The 18,504-nt window shown below is 39.3% G+C and overlaps 1 protein-coding gene across 3 annotated transcripts in view; it reads right to left on the bottom strand.

Moving 5' to 3' along the window:
• THSD4 (thrombospondin type 1 domain containing 4) overlaps positions 1 to 18,504 on the bottom strand; it is a 299,631-nt gene that overhangs the window by 253,370 nt on the left and 27,757 nt on the right. For all 3 annotated transcript variants that reach the window (XM_068695297.1, XM_068695298.1, XM_068695296.1), the window contains 2 exons: positions 13,274 to 13,378; positions 9,412 to 9,481 (listed from right to left, as the gene is read on the bottom strand). In XM_068695297.1, coding sequence (XP_068551398.1) covers positions 9,412 to 9,481; positions 13,274 to 13,302 — 99 coding nt within the window. In that variant the 5' untranslated portion in view covers positions 13,303 to 13,378. The remainder of the gene's footprint in view (positions 1 to 9,411; positions 9,482 to 13,273; positions 13,379 to 18,504) is intronic.

The following is an 18,504-nucleotide window of genomic DNA, read 5'->3' as shown; positions in this document are numbered from 1 at the left end:
ATCTGAAGCCAGTCTGAAGTTTAATTACCAGCATGCTGAGATCCTTCCAACAGATTCATCCAGGCTAAGTTCTCAAAACACAGTAGAGCAGGAGAGAGGAAAGAAAAGAACTACATAGCAGTAATATTGTTCCTCAATTACAATCATCTTTTGAGATCTTTTAGATCTTTCCAGTGCCCAGGAGAGCTGGTATTTGGATTCTTGAGATAGTTTAGGTGCCTTTGTAGCAAATAATGAGACCCAGCCCTAGGTGACTTGTTCTGACTGTTCCTTTTTTGAATGCAATGCATAAGATTTTTTTATATACACAACTCTGATTTTATGATATATACACCACAACTGAGCATATTAGTAAGTATTGCAAGGTTTCATTTAATCTGGAAACTGACTCCTTAACTGAATGCTTTATTTACTTTATAACTTCAAGAGTATGTTGGACAGCTTGCGTCCTCATTGTCCAAGAATTCAGAAGAGAAGAAAACTGGTGTCACAGCTACTGCAGCTTATAAGCTTTGCAGGTCTCACTGTGGTATTTGTCAGTTACTTCTACAACAGCAGTTGGTTTATGTACTCAGCATGTACTGAGCAGAGACTGTAAATTTATCTGGAGCTAAGAAGTTCATGGCATCAGAGAGCAGCTGTCAGATCTTTGTAAGATCCACTAACTTCACCTATTTTTAGAGCATTGTATTTTACAGCATCAGCATTTCAGCTTGCTTATTTCCCTAGCCTGCACCAGCGGTTGTGTGTAACCTGTAAGTAACTATTTACAGACACACAGTTAAACACATTAGCATGAAAGTATTCTTCTACAAAACCTCCTCTCCTGGAGAGTCGTATCAAGCCCATGTAAAATATGAATATATTTTTATCATATAAAACACCTTGCCCATTCAGTAATGTTCACCACTTCACCAGAGCAGAAGTAAGAAAAGGACACGATGTGAAGTAAGAAAGGAATACAAAGTGAGAGGACAGCAAGAGAAAACATCACGTTCTGAAGCTGAGAAACTCGCCTGTCTGGGCTTGTTAAACCCATTAATTAGTCATCACTTTGTACCTACAGTAAAACAGAAACAACTAAAATGACAAAACCTTATAAATTTCACCTTCACCCTCTCAATCACAGGATGAAGATTTCACAAATCACTTACAGATCTTTCTTCCTAATGCATTTGAATTTACACAAGAAGACAGCGCAAAGATCGAACAAAGTGATATAATTCACATGCACAGAAGGAAAGAATTGAGTAGGTCTATTGGTTCCTTTCTTACTTGCAAATTTTAAGGATTTTAGAAATGTCAAGTTGTCCTATAGAATGTTAACATCCCTGGTAGCTTTTAGGCAGACTAATTCTCCATTAAATCACTGCCAAATGCCATTGTTGTCATTTTTGTAGCTGTAGTCCCACGACAAGCAAGGAGCCTTCCCTTACCTTTAGTATATCAGAACCTCAGTGTTACTGAATTCAGTATGCCACCCTGTCACAGACTACGTCTTACACAGAAAAAGTTTCCTTGAATTCTTACAAGGCAGCAATCACTCTGATCCGGAATCGAACATTTCAGAAAAAAACAGCAGTACACATGGCATTAAAATACAATGCAAATTTCTAGTACTGCCTCCATGAGAAAAGTCAGAAATAAGATCCACATCTTGGGATTTCAGCAGCAATTGTTGAAACTCCACTATGCAAAAACATCCCTAAAGAGGAAGTATCACTTGAGCTGAAAGCCACAGACATTTCATACGCAACTACTTGTGCATGAAGATGACGACTGACAGTGCTGTGCTTATTTGACAAACACAGATTTTAAATACTATAGGATAGTTCGTCTTATTCAACCAGCATACACACAAATTAAGTGTTCAGAAAAGTAGAAAACAGCAGATAAATTGGAGGCCCATTTAAACCAGTATTATGTTCTGATTTGGTGAAAAAGAAAAAGTTCAGGGAACAGTGCAAGGCCCAGGACACATTTAGAGAGACATACACAGACCCCTCTACTTCCAGCTAATCAGTAATTTAAGGGCCTCCCTCAGCTAAACACCAAATTCAAATTGTTGTGTTTAATAGCCACTAATGGACATAACATCCATGAATAAAACTACCTTTCTTAGTCTATTTATAGTTTTGGCTTCCAAAATACCCCACATTTTACAATTCGGTTATCCATTGTTCTTTGAAGAAGTGCTGCTTCTTCCACTGGTTAAGCATGAAGCCTGATAATTCCACTGTGTACCTCCACATTTTTTCATTATGATAAATAACAAGTGCTCATTCCGCACTTGTTATTTATCATTTCACCATGCCACAATGTTTGACCTGAAACCACTAACACAATTCGACTTGGTGATCTCTCCCTGAAAATCATCAGCCCTATTCTGCTCTGTCTCCCTTTGTACAGGAAACAAGCAAGAATTCAGATTATCCTCATTCTCAGTACTTTTTCCAGTTTGCGATGCTGCACATGGTACTCCAAATTGGAGTTAACGATGGACTTTCACAGTACTAACGATCACAATGCTTGGTGAAAGTATATACCTTTTAATCAGCCACCTAATTAAGCAAGTTGCTATAGCCACAGCCAATGTTCCTAGGCATTTTGCAGATACTCAGCATCTTACATACTCCTAAATTCAAAACTATGAAGTGATAAAAGACAATCTTTAGATCTGGAACTATCTAAACCAACATTGCTGGTTTTCTCCAATTTTACTTTACATAAAATATTATATTTCCTTTCTAACATGTTATCCAGGAATTCTTTTTTCTGGTTAAATACTCTGAATCCCAATGGATTCATGAACAAATTAACTACATCATACTCCTAGTTATACATGCGAAAGGCATATAAACAGACATGAATGTCTGTTTTGCAAAGCTTTATGGAATTATTTTTTAACCAAAGACAAAGAAATTGTGTCCAGAGGGGCATTTTATCACCTGCTCAGAACACCACCACCAATGTTACTCACTCAGTTAACTCATGTCTGTGTGCTGGATGCAAAGTGGAATTAACAGAAGCTTGCATACCTTTGGGGTATTTTGTTTTGTTTTAATTCTAAACTATTATCATATTTGTCCTGTGCTTCCCAGAGCAAAGAGCTCTAATCCAATTAATATTTCTCAAAGCCCCTCATCAGGCTTTAAGCATTTTTAAATTGTCCCTTCCATGGACCCCCTTCTTATTATACCACACCTGATGACCCATGCTAGGAGGCCAAATCATTGACATCATTATTAGAGGATTGTCAAAGCACTTGGAAAACTTGACTCTGTCCTATTTCTTCCACTACCCGAGGGCTGCCCCTCCTTTATTTCATAATTCTTTTGACTGAATATTCTGCTAGGGCACAATCCATCATAAAAAGATGTCCACACAGCTTTTAAAGCAACCAGGTCCAGCATAAGGATTCAAAACACTGGTATAATACATTGTGGTTATTAAAAAAATCTGTATGTCATATTCAGGATGAGATTCGGTATTCTTCATGAATGTTTACCACCTTATTGTATAGCTGACCAATGGTCTGTGCCCACAAAAAAAAAGCTAGTCTCTGTCCTGTTAAAATTTCATGAGTGTACAAAGAAAAGCAGGCTGACTCACAGAAACTAGAACTGAACTAAGGTTCAGAGCACAGCATGCCAAATTTTGAATGGGCTGAGGAAATTATAGTTTAGTTTTAGAGCCTGTTCAAGTGTAACATTATAGTATTTCCCTGCCAGCATTGTAAACACATCTATGGAACTGATTTAATTCTTTCACCAGTCTAAGCATCTTAAAGGAATATTCTTCCAATATTAGTTCAGCTGATTTCCAATAAAGACCATACCTATATAGCCATGACAATTTCCCAGCAGAAAGTCTTTACAGTCCATTTTACAGCCCTACATTTGGAACGGCTATATTTTAAATGCCTCTTACAAGAAACATGTGGCACACTGGTGGTTTGATAAAAAGTAATCTACCAAAAACCCCCTGAAACTTGTAGATAACAACTTCTCAGATCTCTCAAGGCTAGAAGAAAAATGGAGCAGAGGCCAAGCAAAACATCATCACACAATGTGTATATGTCCGCCTGGTTAGTATGCTCTGCCATTTTAATCCTTCAGTGCGTTTTGGAAGCCTTTAATCAGAGATGTAGTAAAACGTTTGAATTTTACAGTACATGGTAAGTGTAAATACTACCAGCTTAAACGATTTGGGTTTCCGCTCTTTGTATAAAAACTCTGTCTGAACATCTGTGCCTGTGAAGATTAAAGGGCTAAAAAGCCTGGAAATAGAAGACCTTTGTATTCACAAATCACCGAAGAGAGCTACAATGCCTGGAAAGCTTAACTGCCCCTTCAACCAACTTTGACCACATCTGAAGAGACTTGAACATTATTTAAAGAGCCTAGAAAGTAAACAGCTCTGAACAAATTCAGAACAGTTTTTGTGCCAGAGCTTGAAGCTTCCTCTACGTTTGGATAATTTTTTTCACACCAAGACCACCTCCGTTGCATTCTGTGAGCTTACTGTGCGAAGGCAGTGGTTTCTTTCCATTTTGCTGAGAGACCAGTAAGTACTTTCAAGTAAACAGATGGCTCACTCCTAACCTCGCCTCCAGCACTTGTATATAATCACTCCTTATCTGGAGTGGAATTGCTTCTGATTTAGAGTAACAGAGAGATGATAAGCATCAGGACCTCATTATATCAGAAATTAGGCTTCTTTATTTTAATAAACTATTTCCTCATCACCGATTACCACCTGTGATCTAAGTCACTCAGCTTCTGTTACTACCCCAGGCCTTCTGCAGGTCGATCATCTTCAGCTGTGCCAAAGCTGTTGCCATTCTGTTGTATTTCCACACTTAGTGAAATTCTTTGGGGTCTATATGTGGTGTAGACATTCACTTGATTTTAAAAAGATTTTTAAAAGGCTTGCCTATTACCTTGCAAGTTCACCTTCTCTGGAAAACAACTGGAGAAAAGACCCTGTCATTTTTCCCAAAGAAATACAGAACAAGCTTTAAGCCCCTGATGCCCCATGCTTAAGGAACCCAGTACTTTTAATGAAAATAAATAAATAAATAAATTCAGAGTTCCATTATAAAGCAGGTTAAAAATAATGAAACCATTGGGCCTTGATTTTCAAAGTGTATTTGCACAAAATAATTTTTTGACTCCCTCTCCAGCAGGAAGCTGGAGATTAAAAATTACCTAAATTACAAATTTAGGTAATTTTATTACCTAAAGCATGTTAACCCTCAGCGTGGACAGGGAATTGGTTACAGCCCTGGGAGAGCAGCAACCTTCTTACAGGTGGTGTTCTGGACACTCTGTTGCATTAAAAGGGTAAGTTTAAAGGAAACACCTTTGCACAGTCTGTATCACTCACCAGTTCCCTAAAAATCCCTGCTAATTACAATATAAACACCGACAGCCAGGAAGGCTCCATTTCCCCCTGGTTTCAGTGAGTACAACAGCACGTATATCTATCCGGTTAAAGTCAAGCACCTGCGCTGAAGGCGTGTGGATACACTGACCTGTAGCACGCTGCACGAGGAGTATGAGCTACACTCAGTTTTATGGAATTGATGTATAGGGAGATGTAGCAGCAATGCACAACAGGTATCTTATAAACAACGAATACATTGCAGAAAAACGAGCGGCACCAGCAAATAGCTGTAAGCAACACGTACACACACGCACGGGCAGTAAGCTGCCCCAGCAAAACCCTCTGGAGTGCGTGCAGCCCAGCAGGACAGAGCCACAGGAACCCCACAGCAGGGCTGTTAGCAAGAGCTGGTTTGCAGCTTAGCAAGTCCTGACAAGCTACAGATTTCACTCCCTGCTGACCTTGGGGGGGAGCTTTGCCCTACCTGGATTCCAAAGCAGGATTACTCAGGGCTTTCTGTTACCAAGCTCCCAACACGCAGCCGAGGCAGAAGCAAGGTGGTGCCCAGCTGCGGTGGAGATCCCACGGCACTCCTCAGAACTGCTAGGCATTAGCTCTGATGCCTTGGCCAAAAGCCAAGCGTAGATACTAACTGCTTTGTCTAACTTCAATTTCCCCCAGTTTCAAGGATAGAGTAGATTAGCTTCATGCTTCACATTTTACATTGTTACGGTGTGTTCAGCTGCATTAGGCAGCCCTATCCTTTTCAGCTAGCAGAACAATGACTATTACAGGGTGTGGGAGGGTTAACCAACAGGAGACATTAAGAAACCGCCACTCACCGTCATTATCACAACACAAATGCAGCTGTAGGAGCGCATTTATACACAAAATTTCCTATACAAATCTTAACATTGATATAATTGTCACAAGTAGTAACCAAATTCCTATCATCTGAAATAGCACGGGAAGTTATCATACTCTGTACGCTCCCCCTCTACATTCACACTTGGATCTCCATTTTCCTCTTTCTACAGCCCAGCAGAAGGGACCATTCCTAACACCGTAAGCCCTGGGCAGCAGTGTAGTGTAATGGAACAAGCGAGCAAGCCTGCCACAGAAAACAAAAATGGAAGACAAAGACAGAAAAAAATAAAGAACCCATTCATTCCTTGATTTCTTTACAGACAAAGGAGAGCAAGAGAAAAGCTCGTCTCCTCACTTTTACCCCTCAAAGTACGTTGACCAATTCATCCAAGAAAACGCCAGAATTCCTTTAAGTCTTTGTGTTTGATTTTACTTGTCATATATAACGGTCATGGGACGAACGTCAGGGAGGTGTGTGACTGCCCAGAAAAAGATCTAGCCAACCACAGAAATGTGGGTGTGCAGCAACTTTAAAACTCTAGATAGAGGGATAGGGGCATGGGGCAAGTCAAGCAGAGGCAATGCGTTATTTCTAATCATCTTGTCCTGAAGCGAATGGGAAGCTCATAGATCCCCATGGTCAGTCCACAGTGACAGACTGGTTTGATTAAAAGAAGTTCTGATAAGCTCCTAACTCGTGTTCTGCCAACACAATCAACACAGTGCTATTATGTGGTGGATTTAAGGAGAACAGAGAAAACAGAGGTGACTCAGAGATTAATCCTAGAAGCAAAACATCCATGGCTACTGAAAATAAACAAAATACCAACACCAACCCCTAAAACTCCGGCAAAAACAGAAAAACTTAATCTTGCAAAAAAAAAACCTTTATACTATAGATAGGGAAGTAACATCTGAAGTAGCTGTTAAGTGTAGAAATTCCCTCTCATGAACAGAAGTGCTATTTGAGTAATGATGAGTTTTGGCCATTACATTGCAGTACATCTCCACGGGTAACTCAACTGATCTAACAGCTCACCACAGCAAAGCGGAGGAATCTTGCTCATCTCATTCAAGTACTTGACAAATATTGCAGTGCCCCAATGAAAAACTTGTAAAAGCAAACCCTGACACTTCTTCCATGCATTGAAAATCAGTTGGATAATATACTGTTCCTCCATTAAAGTCAGTAGTAATACACAACTGGGCGACAAAAAGATGCACGTAAATTCAAGGAAACTACACTGCTTCAATGCTACTACTTAATAACAGAAGCAGGAAGTTAATACAAAGCAATATTTACACCAGAATTTTTTTTGGACAATCTTTACTACTGCATACGCTACCAATTTCACTAAAATAAGCAAAGTACAACTATAACTACAGCTTACTGTTTTAATACAGCAACATAGGATCAGTTAACAATCCACCCATGGATGACTTCTGAAAAGCTGGGAATACAGACTCCAGTGTTTGTCCAGGAAGAGGACTGTTATGTTTCATAGTTTAACCTTTGGTTCATCACAGCATGGCACTTAACAGAAAAGGTTAAATAGTATTTATTCAATAAAATAAGTGTGGGGAGAGAGAACAGAGAGCTTTACTGCATGATGAGCAGCAGGAGGGCTGTTCATATGTCCAGTACTGATGGACAAGAGAAGTTAATCACTCAAATATTAAGAAAAGATTTCAGTTTAAACAGTTTGAGACAGCTTGGTTGATTTTTAAACACAAATGGTGATTATTTGGTTTCATGCAAAGTTTCCTCCTCCTTTTGCTACTACTGATAAATACTCTGGCCTCATTGAAGAGGTTGGTTGATATTTAGAAATTATATTCTATGAACGTAAGTTCAAAGTAAGTTAGATAAGGAAAAAAAACAACATCCTAGAAACTACTGACCAACACTACAACCTTTGTATTCCAGAAGAAACCATAAAAATCTTTTGCATAGTAATTCTTGTTTTTACCTAATGATCTTACAAGTTTAGTATATTTGCATTATTCACCAAACCTGTGCAATGTACATTACTTGACATCTTTTAATTATTAATTTACTGGGTTTGCGTACCAACTTACAGATGAGACAGATACAAGATCACAGGCTACATAGAAACAGAAGAGCACTCAAAAGGTTTCTCCCTCATGTCTCTGACAGAATCAGCAATACCCTCATTCCTGGCAAATATCTGTCCAATATATCACCAAGCCTCCATCATGGAAATGCTAGAAGTTATCAAGTAAATGTGACCTATTCATTATATCCTTACTACGGGAATTTTTTTCTAATAATCAAACCCAAATTTCCCCTGCCAATTTCAATCCTTTACTTCTCATCTATTCTACTGCAGAGGTAAAGAATATACCTCTCTTTGGTGCTTCAGAGTATCTGGAGATTATGTCTGCTCCTCCCCCTCAGTCTTCTCTTTAGACTAAACAACCCAAATTCGTTCAAACTCCCCTCAGAGGTAAAATTGTAAAACCTCCTGAGAATAATTCACTGCTGCCCTCTGTTTCCAAATCATCCACTACTTTCCTGAAAAGCAGTGCAAAAATCTAAATGAAGTTTTCCAGCTGAGGCCTCACTAATACTGAGAGGGATAGAAGGGTCCTCTGTACGGTGTGCTGGCTGCATGCCTTCTTAGATGCGCATGTGAACTTTTCACAAGAGCACAAGAAAAAAGGTTTACAGTTTCCAGCTCCAGTCTCTAGCAATTTCAGTTTTAACACCTAAGTGTGGTTTGGGTCCAGCATCTGCTTCAGATGCTTACAGATCTCTGTAAGAAGAAGTGCTACCTATGAGCAACTGGATGCTTCTGCTAATCACTCCATATTTGAGTGCTGCTCTCACTGACCTGAATTATTTCTCCCATTTGTCTTACATAATGAAAATGCTCTAAACTTTAAGCAAGCTGTCACAGCTGTATTTGTGACCTACAACACACCATACACTTTCGTTATATCTGTTTATAACACTCACCTGATTAACTATGATGGGACTCTTTTAAAAACATATATATTAATATGAAAACATACACACACAACAAAAGCTACATTATTCCCAGATCTTTATCTAGATTGCATCACTTCACACATCTTCCTCTGTTTTCAATGTTTACCTTTAAGTACACATTTCCGAATATTTGTAATGCTTACCTTTCTGTGTTCAATTGAAGGCTGTGGGATGACAAACTGAAATCCCAGCACTGCTAGTGAACTGAGAAGTCTGAAAAAAAACAAATAGAGAAACAGAATACATCATTGCCACTAATCCAAACCACACACACCTATAACCCATTAAAGGGTTTGACGCTGCAAGGGCTTATTTACACATTTAAACAGCATTACTAAGCAAAGCAGACTCACTAAGCTGTGTGAAATGTTCTTATGACATTCTCCTCACTACACAGCAGGCAGAAACAGGTACACACATTTATCTATAAAGCAAAAGTGCACCAAGTAGAATCCACTAACAGCATTTCATATAACATTATGTTTAAATTAAAATATTTTTCAAAGTGCATACTTTTACACCTCAGCATTTGGTGATTAAATTGACATATGCTCCACAATTTTTCTGAAGTGTTAGGTAAGAGTTCGACCATATGTGGACTGAGTCTGTTTCTACCTCTGGTTCCCCGTTTTGCAGATGTACACTCCACCTCCAGCACACAGGAAACATGCAAAGAACCTCCATGATTCTGCAGAATGTAGGTTCTTCCCCAGCTGCCTAACACTTATGGAAATTGAATAACCTAATGGGCACAGAAGATGGAAAGTAGCGGACACAGCTCACCAGAGACTCAGGATAAGCAGCCAAGCATCACCCCAGTCCCCACATCTTCAATCTGAAAGGAGTCATAATGGGAAGCAAGCCCAAACAAACTTTGTTCTGTCAAGCCTCACCACCGTAATGACTCCTAAGAGCCCGTTACAAGTTTGGTTCAGTTAGCTCACTCTTTTGTTTGCTACAACTTGAATAGGGGACTGGTTTGCATCCTCCTAGAAAGCCCTTCATCAGAAAACCCAAAAAGGTAAGAAAAAGGGAAAATTAAGATATCTTTATTTCTACTGGGAGTTTGACTTCTCAGTTTACAAAGGGAATCTTTTGGACCCCCCATGAAGGTGAAAGCTGCTAATGATTTGCTGAATTTCAATGCAGAAATAAAACTGATGGATTTGGACACAAAATCCATCTGCAAACTAATGGACCAGACAAAATCCAGCTGTGCTTCCTACTCCCAGCCCCTTCCTTTGCTTACTATGCAGTAATCCTTTAAATATTTCACATTGTTTCAGGTATTTTCAGAGAAAAGATCAACTAAACTAAAACAGGTGGGGGTTTTTGTTTTTGTTTTTGTTTTTTTACAAAGCATTTGATTACTGCAAATAGATATATTCTTCTACTAGGGAGAATGTTTTTATTGAGTTTTCTATTTTCTCAATTTCTTGCTAACAAGAGGAACTGTTAGGTAAGCATTTACTGCACATGGCCTTTCATCACTTCATCACCATAGTCTATGCCCCTCTCAAAGCAAATAAAAACAAAAACATTTAAATAAAATTAAAAATAATAATAATAATAAAAAGCAACAAACAAACATTCGTTACTGCCACAAATGTAGAAAAAAAAATGCAAAAACACTTTAAAGGTCCATTAGAGAGAAGTATTTTATTTTACATGGCTATCATTTGTGATAAAGCTAAATACAAAGGAGGCAGATGAAATTGGTGCCAGTGTAAGATGCTGCAAAGAAGCTACAGTAAGAGCCCAGACACGCAGTTCAGAGCAAAGCTCAAATCAGACAGTGGTGGAATGAAGGCAAATACATGACTGAAGAAACTGATTTGACAATCACACCCAAAATCAAAGGCAGAAACAGAAACAGAACTCAGACCTCCATTTGCAGTGATCTCCTAACTACTCTCAATGAAAACATGACAAATTTTAAAGTAGGCAGAGCTCAGCTTTTGACAGGCCCAGCCTACATCCTCTGCAAGTTATATTTAACATCCTTTTCAGAAACTTCCTATCTATTATCTACACTCCTTTATGGCTTCTACTCCCTATATTCCCCCAAAGCACCTGAATGAAAGGTCAAAATTTGCATAAGAAAAAGAATGCCTTCATCCACAAGAAAAACAGTGGGTTTTTCTGATTAGTCAGAAGGACAAGAGACTTCCACGAATAAATTCTACTGGAATAATGCATAAGGTCGGTAGCTCTGAACTGAGTGAGAACTGCAATCTTCAAAGCAAATCAGTTAAAGATTTCAGTTCTAAAATTCAAACTTTTAGTGTAAGGTCAGGAAAAGCTTGACACATTCTGTAACAAGGTTGCATTACAAGTGACAGCTGTACATATGTACTCAAGAACAATGAAGTTGTTTTTTAAGTTTACTTCTGCACTTGGGTCTCCCAGGAACACTGGCATAAACCTGTTGTTTCAAACACATGGCAAAACTGGCAGGAATACTTAAGCCAGCCTGAGGTAAGCCTCTAGCTTCAAATCAGCGTGTGTCAATTTAATTTTGTAAATGTTATTGCTCTCAGTAGCCTTTATTTCTTTTTTTTTGTCAGCCATGCCAGACTAATATTAGGCCTTCCGAACTACAAAAACAGGCTTCTCCAATTTCAGCTTGCTTCAGGTATTCTTGCTTAGCACTAAAGCCAAAAAGAACAAGTGCTCCTCAAAATAAAGCAAAACTTTTCAAGGACACATGAACATCTACAAATCGCTGATTGATGACTGTTTAATTCAGGTTTCTGAGTAAAGACCTTGCTGGTAAAGCCCATGCTTTCATGGTTATGATATTATTGGTAGCCAAGCAGCTAGTTTAAGGCAAAATCAGGAATCTATCCAAGTTGCACAACAGTAGCTCAAAGTGCAAACATGCCCACTTTCTTTTACTGACAATACACAAAACCTGTTTAACTGAGGGGAAAAATGAAAGCTATAGTAGCTCCCTACTTTAGGAGTAGAAAAAAAAGGTTTGCTATCTAATTCCTCATTTGGAACACCTCCAACAATTCCTCTCCCACCGCAGTGAACAGTAGCTCTCAATGAATGAAGCAGATTTCTTTTATGGTTACTGCCCCTTATTAGTTGTACTTTTAAGAAAGGCTATCATGGCCAGCTGTGGATTGTCCAGTCAGGAGTGAAAGCATTTTAGCCATGTGATTAGCTGCATTTCAGCTCTTGTCCCATATTCCTGTCTTCCTCCCCAAGTGAAAGTCTGCAGGACAGCCCAAGTCTGGGACAGCTTTGGGGAGATATGTAGGGATAAGCCTTAGCAGGAAAGATAACGCAAATAGCATCAATAATAGGACACCCATTCTGATGGGGAAACTAGAGGGTGCCAGAATTCAAAGACTGATGTCTGAAATTCCCCATGAGGAACTTCAGATCAGAGGTGTAGCTGACAGTACCTCCATACAAACGGAAGAGTATATGTACATGTCTGTGGTTCATTAGTCTGCAGCTCTCATTCCTAGCAGAGGTTCCTGTAGCATCACAGCAGCGTGTTTTCTCTCAATCTGCTTGCCCAGCTACAGAACTGGACAGACCAGCTTAATAAAAGGTTAGTGCTTCCCTGTCAGAAAAGCTGTTCAAAAGGTATTTCCCATATTATCCCACTGTCAAGCTGTTTCTGGAATGCATAATACAAATCTTAGACTGAATTGCAGCACAGGTACTAAAACAAGCAATCACACTGCCTCGTTAAAAAAAAAAAAAAAAAGCTTTCCTATTAAATATTCTGTCACAATGACCAATGACACACAAATTATGTTCTAAGCAGAAACAAATAATGAGAACTTTCTCTTTTTACTAACACCAAGAAATACTTTGCCTAGGACACATGGACATTATTATTTTGTCTTTGGACATGACTTTTATTTATCCTCCTATTATCCAAATACATATAACACAAAAGCAAGAGTCCACTGAGTTAATATTTCCTGCAATCTGTTGCAAACATATTAAATCAGATTTAAAATGTTTTGTTGCATTACTTACCTCAAAGAAACTATTAAACTGTCTACCATGATCCTTTAATGCAAAGTGTCTTGCAGGGAAAAATACTCTTCACTGTAGTAAAGCACAATGCAGGTCAAACAAACCCTAAAGAAAGAAAAAGAAAAACATTTAACACTGCTTATTCAGTATTTTTCGGGATGTCTAAAAAACTGGATACAGACCGGCGTTAAGTCATTTCTACCTGAGTTCAGGGACTTTACGACAATTCAAACTGTAAAACCAACAAATAGACTGGACACACCCCATTTGAGGTGACAAGAATTAAACAGTGCCAAAGTGCTTGGCTGAAAAAACGTGGAATGCCAAATCTTGATCTGATTCCCATGGGTGCAGAACTGATGTTTAATGTACTTGCCTTCCTATCTCACATCCCTGGTAAGTCAACTGTATGATGTTGAGCCTTTATTGCCACTATAATAGGGATTTTATTTATTTAATTGTGAGTAGCTTTAAAGACTTCTATGAATAGAAAACACAGAAGTGAAGAATTTCTGTTGTATAGCAGTGTATTAACACACACTGCGTTTTGTGAACAAAGCAAGGATCATTCTCTTCTGGGTCTTCAAGAAATCGGCAGAAGAAACAGGGAAGAGAAGAGTTGTTCCCTCTCACCGGACAGTGATCCCAGCCACATGCCTGGCCCGTAGTCACGCATGGTAGCTGGGGTTAAACAGCGTTCAGAACCCGAGTTCAACAGATCCTTATTTCTTTCTCAGTATTATCGTTGCTTCAGGATCATTGCAAAGGCAGAGTAGCCCTACCAGCCCTTGAAAGAGTTACTACCTCGATGCACTCTCATTTGTTTAGGAACTTTCTCAATTGTTCAGACACCTGGGAGTTCTTATTTTGGTAAAGCTTCAATTGTACATTTGACGCCTAAAATGTTGCACTTGAATTAGACAGGAAAGCAGGAAAGATCTCTGTAGTATGGAGATCCAATATAAACTGGGGGGAGATGGATTTGAGGGAGGGAGTGGAAAGAGGAAATAAAACACTGTTAGGACTAAAGCATATCCATAAATTTAAGAACTTTGTAAACCACTGTCTGTATCTTGCCATTTACAAGCAGTTACATGTTGAAATGCTGTGGAGTGCACAGAAACAAGAGAACATTGCTGTTCACAGATAAAAAGCTCTCAATTTCTGTCAGGCAGCCAGGTAATTAATACCTGCCTACAGAGGGAAAAGACATCGAGAACTTAAAATAACGCACAGTTAGATAAACTACTCATCCTGTGCTAGAAAATGGGGATTGTTCAGAGGCAACTGGGCAAGCTGAATAAATAATAATAATAATAATAATAATAATAATAATAATAATAATAATAATAATAATAATAAATGTGGGTTTAAGAACTCACAAAATATTCCTAACAACTTGAAAAGACAATTCCTGTTATGGCCTCAGTTCACTTGTTTGCTTTTAAACAGAAGGCATTAACAATTGGGCACCTGGAGAAGCACCACGACAGAAGTCTCCCACCGACTGCTTAGCTGTGCAGAAGAAAGCTCTAGGACTCGGATAAACTCCATCTTTTCTTTCTGCAGTTCCATGCTTGTCAGTAGATCTACGAGGCTTTCTCACATTTATTCACCAGTTTCACTGCTTCATGTCATGCTTTCTTTGTTGTTGGTTTTTTGTTTGTTTTTAAGGAGATGTGGAGCACTTCAGAAAACAGATTTTGTCTGTACTAAAGCTACACATGTAAATATTAAGTCCACACATACAGCACTAACACAAAGCATGAAGACATATCCCCTCAGAAACCATTTCTAACAGACGTTCTGAATTATGAAGGCAACAAAAGTCTCACTCCCTGCAACCTGCCTGACTGAAAATGGAGAACATGCTGGTAAGATGCATTGTCACCAAGGCTTCAAGTTCTCAGCATTCTGTGTGGTGGTTTTTTGTTTCTTTGTTTTGTTTTGTTTTGTTTTCCCCTCAGATGTACTCTCTTGTACTGTTTTTTTCATTCTTCGAGAGTCTTTTTATCCCCCATCCTTGCATGGAGGGACACAATCCCAACAGCACATTGTTAGATGATACAAGCAGAACTGTGCACCCTCCTAACCCACGCTGCAAATTACACCTATCTGAAAAGCAGAAAACCTATTGTTAGCAAACTAGCTTTGCTAAGAGGCTGGAAAACAAACAAACAACAACAACAACAACAACAACAACAACAACAAAAAACAACACACAAAACCAAACCTTCAGTGTCTCTGGAGATTATTCTCAAAAAGAATGCCTAAAGTCTTGGCATAGTTTTACCATTTTTTTCAGTTCATCTGTATCTTTACTGTCCTTGGCAGTTTGCATTACAAACTCAAATTCCAGCAGCATTTCAATGCATTTTTCAAAGCACTTCTGACTGCAACTCATATGTGCAGTTCTTTTGAAATAGCAATTTTTACACTGTGTGCTGCAAATGGTAAGCACCTAAGCAACTTAAGAGCTTGCTTTCAAAATGACTAAAGCGCGTAAGTGTTTAGAGCATACTGAAAGCAATGTCATTTTGACACGGGTGGTTTTGATATGAAAATTTGCAAACATGGCAATTATGTTCCCTCCCAAAGATCCAGGGCAAAATGAATACCTGAAATGGCTAGACAGTTAACACTAGGATTGAATTTTGGCATGACAACTTTCAAAAGCCTGGTGAGGTGTAAAATGTGTTAGCTGATCCAATAAGTCAAGCTACCTTCCCACAAGAGGCTTAGAAGTACTATAGACCTACCTGGCAAAAAGACTTTGTAGTACCCATATTTATAGCAGAATAGACCACATCACCTCAACTGGAACAAACCACATTCCTGTAGTGGAGCAGAGTTAGCAAGACTTTCCCCACTGCATTAAAATATTTGACATTTCAACCATCTTCCCCATTTCACCCCACAGTGGGACAAAACTACATCTCTGAAACTCAGAAGGGGAAAAAAGCATGGCAGCAGACAGGATAGGACAGAATCAACACCTCCTCTCCAGAGCACCCATGGCCTGACAATCCAAAGGGAGATGTGTCCCACTGCATGTAATAAAACTTGCATCAGGTCAGGGAAAATGAGATTGGCTAAATAGATCCTGATTCACGTTTCCTCCCTCCCCTTTTGCACTGCAGGTGAGTGATTCCAACCGCTACCAGGCTCATCAGTTATACTGTCAAGTGGTGAACTAATCATAACAATCTTTCCTTTTGATATTTACTGAGATTAACACTCTCAACACTACCCGCAGAGTGTCTTTAATCACCTCAGCCTCACCTACAGCCAGACACTGCCGCCCTTTGCCAGCAGGTCTCAGACAGGAGCCTAAGTGAAATTACAAAATGAAAACACTGATTTGTAATGGAGATGTCAAAAAAGAGGGAGAGATGGAGAACGGGAGTAACTTAAAACAAACAAACAAAAAAGCAATCTATTAGGCTCATAGGCAAGCTCAGAAGTTTGCTGAGACAGACACAACTAGATGTCTCAAAGCATTACATGATGCAATATACAGAATTATCAGGTCAGACACCTGTGACACTGTAAGAAAGTTAAGTAAAGAGGAAAGTCTACTGGGAAGTCAACAGTAAGATTTCCTCCTTGCCTAATTAACCAAAAACCACTTCTTCCAATGAGGTGGCTTGCAAGAAGCTAACGAGTCAGTTACCTTAACCTCTTAAATACTGCAGGACTACTCACGTGCAATTTTTCCAGTGACTGTAGCCTTCGAGAATTGTAGGTGGATGGTACTCCACTTGCATGAATTGCAACGTGATGTTAGCATCAACCTACGCTTCTCAAGCCCTGTCAGGTGTATGCACCCACATTCATCTGGGCACTGACTACAACAGAAAATTTCTAGTAATAGCACCTGGACGCACACGTACTGAACGCCCAGAGACCAACCATTCTAACCCAGCAGTGACGTGCGGTACTTCATGTGCAAACACAAACTCAGCGCAGTTCAGAGCTGCTCTGTCTGTGTAGCCTATTTTATCTTGTTGACTTAAATATATGGCAAGCCAAGTTAAATTTCCTTCAATGTTTATCTTCCTGGTTAGATTATATATCTTGCCAGCTACTGACAGCAGGAACTTGAAGTAGCTATGGAACTGCAGCATCATTCCAAAGTTGTATCTGCTGATGTGCAAAGCTCTGTTTTTATATTATTTAGGAAATAGTGTTAACAAATATTATTTAGAATTACTTAAATCAAAAAAGTATATGTACCTTTTAGGATTGCCTTTGAATCTGTTCCCTTGCATAACGGTAAAGCGTGGTGTATTTGTCAGTTTAGTTACTCACATCTAATAAATGATGTTAAATGAAGACCCTTTGGCTTGCATCCCAAAGTCTCTACATTCACAAGACCTGGATAAAGCACCTCACAGTGTACCAAATTTACTTAGCTCCAGAATTTGTGTGTATACCCAACAGCTTGTACCGTAACTGATGACACCTACCAGCAGAGTTTTAATCTCTTGAAATATTCATTAATTACATTAAAAGATACAGTTGTCTCTGAAAGCTGCATGACAGACAGAGTCAGCGTTAGACCTGAGGGAAGGTTCTGATGCTCAAATGGAGCGTACATTTTTGTTAAATCAGAAACTGCAAGTTACTCCGCCTAACCCTGAAGGTACCTCTCTGTTTTAGTTTAAAAACTTTAAAGTTCTCCTCCTGGGTGTGTCCAGAACTACTGCAGTCCAAGAAAGCTCTGTGCCTGTCTCCAATCTATTCTTGATCAAGATCCAGACATTTTCGTTCCTTTACCTAAAATCTCTCTCTCACACACACAAAAAAAACACAGTCCAGTAAACATGCTGCACAAACAGAGGCACGACCAAGCCTCGTAAATTCACAGGTGCAACTGCCAATGGCCTTGGAGCGTGGGACAGGCCCTGCGCTGGCACAGGGGCACAGCCTGCCAGGAGCCGGGGTGAAGGTGCCAGCTGCTCCAGTCGTGCTGCGGCAATGGGGGAGATGCATGAGAGTCCCCGAGACAACAACCCCAAATAAAACACTAACCGTGAGGTTGAGGGCAGTCCTGGAGTAGTCTGAAATTTCAGTCCCATTTCTAGAGCCGCCATTTTTTATTTTTTATTTTTTATTCCTGTGAATCTCAACTCTTCAAAAAACAATTTCAGCCGTGTCAGTAGAATTCAGCAGAAAACCACGTAACCTGATTATGTGGCAACCAGAAACATTAGACAACCTCAAAGTTG

Source organism: Anas acuta, chromosome 12 (assembly GCF_963932015.1).
Source record: "Anas acuta chromosome 12, bAnaAcu1.1, whole genome shotgun sequence".
Lineage (NCBI taxonomy): Eukaryota > Metazoa > Chordata > Aves > Anseriformes > Anatidae > Anas > Anas acuta.
Note: the sequence above shows the minus strand (reverse complement) of the source record. Positions and strands in the feature narration are given on the sequence as shown.